The sequence below is a fragment of the Stegastes partitus genome, unplaced genomic scaffold, assembly GCF_000690725.1.
Source record: "Stegastes partitus isolate 25-593 unplaced genomic scaffold, Stegastes_partitus-1.0.2 Scaffold207, whole genome shotgun sequence".
NCBI lineage: Eukaryota > Metazoa > Chordata > Actinopteri > Pomacentridae > Stegastes > Stegastes partitus.
The window spans coordinates 646,308-651,687 of NW_007577938.1; the positions used below are offsets into that span (position 1 = coordinate 646,308).

General features: G+C 42.9%; 1 protein-coding gene across 2 annotated transcripts; it reads right to left on the reverse strand.

Annotated features, from left to right (window-relative positions):
- Nucleotides 1-2,743: 2,743 nt before the first annotated feature.
- LOC103356534 (angiogenin-like) lies at nucleotides 2,744-5,359 on the reverse strand. Of its 2 annotated transcripts, none has more exons than XM_008280708.1 (2): nucleotides 5,253-5,359; nucleotides 2,744-3,794 (listed from the first exon to the last, which is right to left on the reverse strand). In XM_008280708.1, exon 2 carries the CDS (start codon nucleotides 3,788-3,790, stop codon nucleotides 3,209-3,211), a length of 582 nt encoding a protein of 193 aa, XP_008278930.1. In that variant the 5' UTR covers nucleotides 3,791-3,794; nucleotides 5,253-5,359; the 3' UTR covers nucleotides 2,744-3,208. The 2 variants fall into 2 exon arrangements, with proteins under 2 accessions (XP_008278930.1, XP_008278931.1); XM_008280709.1 differs by lacking the exon at nucleotides 5,253-5,359 and adding an exon at nucleotides 5,092-5,219.
- Between the last annotated feature and the right edge of the window lie 21 nt (nucleotides 5,360-5,380).

Below are 5,380 nucleotides of genomic sequence, written 5' to 3' on the forward strand. Positions count from 1 at the left end.
TTGTCCCTGATGGTTTGCATCTGTTTGTGGTTGTTTTGTGACTCTTTGTGGTCGCTTTGCGGATCTCTTGTGTCTCTTTGTGGTTGTGCTGCGTCTCTTTTCTGTACTTTTGTCTCTTTGTTTTGTAGGTCTGTTAAATTGGAGAGGAAATAAAGCTACTAGTCCGAATCAATCTGTAGAAATCTGAAACTGGAACATTTAGCTGCAGATATCTGCAAACCACAAACACATGAACAGTAACTTAAAATCCAGTTGAGCTGCTGAACATTAAAACATCTCGCTGCAGTCGGCCTGAACGTCATCGTCCGAGCCTCAGGGCAGAAAACAGAACAAGAAGCGGTCCTGTGATTTCTTCAGGATCTTATGACTTCGCCGAAGCCTGTGAGAGACTCAACAGATAAGAAACGCATCAGAAAGCTGAATTAGAAAAAAACACTCATTTGCCTCCGGGGCAGATTGTACAGAAGGACGCTGACTGTAGATTAAGAAATCTGCAGGAAGCAGCAGTTTGAGCAGCTGATGCACTTATCTGGAGCAAAAACCGGCTGTTTGCATCAAGTTTAAACATGCAGCTGCTTTTTCTTTGTCCTTACTGCTGATTGGTTTGAGCATCCAGCCGCAGCAAGTCTACAGCCACATGGACGGAGAGTCATGAACCAGCTTTGCTTTCAAAAGCTCCATAATTAACTTTTTTTTCTGTTTTCTGTTGATGCTAACATATGTTTTAGTCTGATGTGATTTAACTACACTCTGCTCCACATGCTCGCGATATTGCATCTAATCCAAAACTTTTCAGCAGCCGTGAACTTTGTCAAATATCAAAAAATGAGTTTAACTGCAAGAAATAATCATGTTTTCCAAAATGCCAAACAGCTACTTACATTTCAATCTTTCGTCTTGTGTTGTGATGCAGAAGAAACAACCAAAGAAAAGTAAATGTTTCCTGCGTCTCCAGTGTCGACGAAACCAGTGACTCTGCTGCCACCTACTGGCCACCAGCAGCTGGTGTCTCTTCCCTCCCAGCTCAGACTGGGACTGCTGAGCCCGTCAATGGGAGACGTCTGGACATGTGCTGCTCTGGCGACCTGCTGAACTCAGCCAAACTTTCCGTCCGTGCGTGACTTTGCTTCTGCTGAAATCCCTTCAGGGTCGAGACGACGAGTCGACACTCGCACGGCCGTCCATGAAGTCGTGTTTGTGTTTCCGTGGGAACCAGGAGCTCAAACAGCGCTGGGATCAGTGCAGATCTAATATCTAAAATTTCTAAAAAAAAATAAAAATAAAATAATAATAATATTTTGCAAAATTTAAAAGAAAAACTATGTATATTAAAAATTAAGGAATAATATTAAAAATATAAAAATGTTGTTATTTTTCGGATTTTTCCTTGTTTTGTTGAATTATAAGACAAAGAGGGCTGCAAGGTGGCTCGGTGGTTAGCACCGTCGCCTCACAGCTAGAAGGTCGCCAGTTCACGTCCCGGTGAGGACACCCAGGATCTTTCTGCGTGGAGTCTCCATGTTCTACCCGTGCAGCGTGGGTTCTCTCAGGGTTCTCCAGCTTCCTCCCACACAGTCCAAAAACATGTTGAGGTTAATTGGTGATTCGAAATTGTCTGTAGGTGTGAATGTGAGTGTGCTTGGTTGTCTGTCTCTAAGTGTAGCCCTGTGATAGACTGGTGACCTGTCCAGGTGAACCTGCCTTCACCCTGAGTCAGCTGGGATAGGCTCCAGCCCCCCATGACCCTAGTGAGGATTGAGCGGTGTATAGATGATGGATGGATGGATATAAGACAGACAGATTCTTGCAGGACGACTACTTTTAACACACAAAGACAGTTTGAGGTCACATCTGGACTTTTTGCTCAACAGGCAAATAAAAAAAAGGCAGAAAACAAAGAAAAATGAAATTATTTTTTGCATTAAAGAACCAGTTTCAGCTGCAGGAGCTGCTGAAGAGACGTCATGAAACTTCACGTTGACACTTTGACCGAGCTCCGACTTTAAATACGTAGTTATAGACGGCTAGCCTTTATTTAGTGCCTGCTTCTCTTTTGTGTACGTACTATGGGTTCTGTGGCATCAGCGGTGTGAATGTGAGTCCCCATGTCTGGATGAATCACTCACATGTAAACATGAGTCACCGGATTTACTCACGGTCGGAAACTCTGACAGAGAAGTGGACGGATTCTGTCCGTTCGTGAGTCAAAGTTTGTACCAAGATGAGAGAAAATCAGTCTTTTATGGAATTTATCTGTTGATGCTTTATGTTCAGAGGGACACCAGGGATGCAAAGATCCGAAAAAATATGATTAAAATCACAATATAAGTGCAGTGTTCCACATGAAGGAGATGCTTTTTTTTTTTTTTTTTTTTTTAAATAAGGCGAAATGTAATAATAAATAAAGCGCTGTGTGGCCTCCACATTTAAAGGAACCTGCTTGTTTGGTTCAAACTGCAGCAAAAAAACCAAAAACACAATAATTTAATATATTTTTCAGTGGAAAAGAAATGAAAACTCATCATTCCCACTTAGATCACAGCTGAAAGTTCAACTTTTCTTTGCACATTGTCAATCCCAAGGAGATAAATGCATCCAGAGGGGAAATTAGATTCTCTTCTCTTTGCAAATTTTACTTTTCCCTTTTGAAAATACCAACAACAAAGTGAAAGACTTGAATTTAGCATCACATCTGTGTGTCCAAACCACTCAAAGCAAACTCAGATGGACTGAAACCAGAAGGAACTGTTGTACATGACATTTTTATAACTGTACAGCTGATGCGTTGTGATTTAATTCCATGTACATCGTCAGTTTTGTCCAGATTTAAGGGAATCTGCTTGTTTTGTACTAACTGCAGCAGAAGAACACAATTGTTTTTTTTAAATATATTTTTCAGTGGAAACAGACGCATCCAGAGGAGAAGTTTGATGTCAAATAAATCCCTTTTTCTTTGCACATTTTATTTTTCCCTTTTGAAAATTTGCACAACAAAGTTAAAGACTTGAATTTAGCTTCATGTCTGTGTGTCCGAACCACTCAAAGCAAACTCAGATGGACTGAAACAAGAAGGAACAAAAATGCGTCTTTATAAAAAAAGTTGACATTTTTAGAACTGTATGTGTTGTGACTTAATACTGTTTTAAATCTCCAACTGACATTTCGAGATACTCCAGCGTCCACTTCAGTTCCTCAAAGTATATTAAAGTCAGCAGCCACAAACAATAAATAGAAGCACAGAAAACAACCAGAGCCACGTGGTTCTTAAAGCTGCAGCGCTGCCTCTTGTGTCCGGGTCCTGGCAGCCTCTGGCGTTGTTGTTCGGCCTCTCGCTTTCCGGGTTTCCCTCGAAGTGCACCGGCACGCACTGGTTCTCCAGAACCTCGCAGGCCAGGATCAGGTGTTTGGTTTCCTTTTTGACGCTGCGGATGCCGCAGGTTCCCGGCTGGCTCCTGACCGTGACGAAGGTGAAGGGCTGACGGCTGATGCACAGGTTCTCCTTGTAGACCTTCCCGCCATCGCTGGTGCACACGGCCCTGACCCGCTCCAGTTCCCCCGGCCGGAGGAAGGACTGCGTGGGCCGGCTGCAGCCGCCGTGGTTCTTGATGTACTCCCTCCACTCGTCCTCGTCGAGAGTGTTGGGGGTGCCGGAACGGATGTGGCGTTTGATGAAGGTGTTGTAGCCGTTGTTCCACTTGGAGAGCTGGCAGGGAGCGTCGTTCTTGGCCCACGTTGGCCGGTCCAGCAGGAGGAAGACGGCGAAGGAGAGGAAAACCCAGAGAGCAGCCATCGTCCTGCAGGAAAACAAGAGGTCAGAGGTCAGAAAAATGCCTTCACATCTCACTTTTACTGTTTTCTGTCTGCAGTGTTGTCGATTTCCGCTGTGAGGGTTGTACCGTAACCTAAAAACATGACTAGAACTTTGCAGAACTTTCTCAGAACATCATATACTCCATTTGTTTTTAAAAACTCCATTTAAAAGTCAGAGTTTGTAGCCTCCACATGTGCACTGAAAAAGGAGGATTTGGCTGCAAAAAGTAATTTGGATGCATTTCGACTACGGGAAGGATGAAAAACATTTGATGTTTCAGCACGAGACAAGAAAACCCTGAGAGCAGCCGTCGTCCTAAAGGAAAACAAGGATTTAAAAGTCAAAAAAACTTCTTTTTCCCATTTTCTCTCTCTGGATTTGTTCATTTTCACAGTGAGGCTTCAGTAAAGTTTCTTATTTTGCAAAAAAAAAAAAAGTAGTAAACAGTGCAAACAGGAAGAAACTGACAGAAGCACAGCTGCAGATTTCAGACCTACAATCTGAACGTCCACATGAGTATATTTTTGGTTAATTTGACATCCTGAATTGTGACCTAAAAACACGACGAGAACTTTGCAAAACTTTCTCAGTTTCTTTTTCCTTCCTTAACTCCGTTTAAAAGACAGTTCGTCGACCTGTAGCCGCCACATGTGCACTAAAAAAAGAAGGATTTGGCTGCAAAAAAAGAAAAGTTTTGCCCAAAAAGTGACTCAAAATGAAGCAAACATGGTGCACAAAGAGATGTGGAAGAACTGAGGTATGTTTTTTTTGTCGTTTTTTTATTTTTCTACTGACATTTTGTAACCTAAAAACACAACTAGAACTTTGCAGAACTTTCTCAAAACATCATACACTCCATTTGTTTTTAAAAACTCCATTTAAAAGACAGAGTTTGCCGACCTGCAGCCCTCACATGTGCACTGAAAAAGGAAGATTTGGCTGCGAAAAGAAATCACGTCGACCAAAAACATTTGATGTTCCAGCAGGAAAAAGATGGAAACCCTGAGAGCAGCCATCGTCCTGCAGGAAAACAAGAGTTAAACAGTCACAAAAACTCCTTCATGTCTCAGTTTTTCTCCATTTTGCCAAAAAAGTGACTAATTTTGTCCTCAGTTTTTTAAAAGACAGAGTCTGTCAACCTGTAGCCTCCATGTGTGCACTGACACAGGAAGACCTGGCTGCAAACAGAAACTGTGTTAAGGATTAAAACGCTGAGAGCAGCCGTCGCCCTGAAGGAAAACCAGAATCCTAAAGTTTCAAAGACTTTCTTCACAGCTCACTTTTTCCAGTTTTGTGGGATCTCCCCGGTGAAGGCTCAGCGAAGCTTCTCGTCCAGGCTCATGTCAAAGTAAACAGACAAACACAAAGCAGGAAACGTGACAGAAGCACAGCTGCAGATGTGAAACCTGGTTGCAGAGAGCAGCTGAGGAAACTTCCCTACCTGGTTTAGATGCTCTAAAGTGGCCAAAAAGCTCCAGACGCCAGATCGTTTGTCTGCTGCCCTTCAGCTGCGGTTCCACATTTCACTTCCTGAAAGCCGGAGCAGGAGGAGCTTAAAGGCTGCATTAA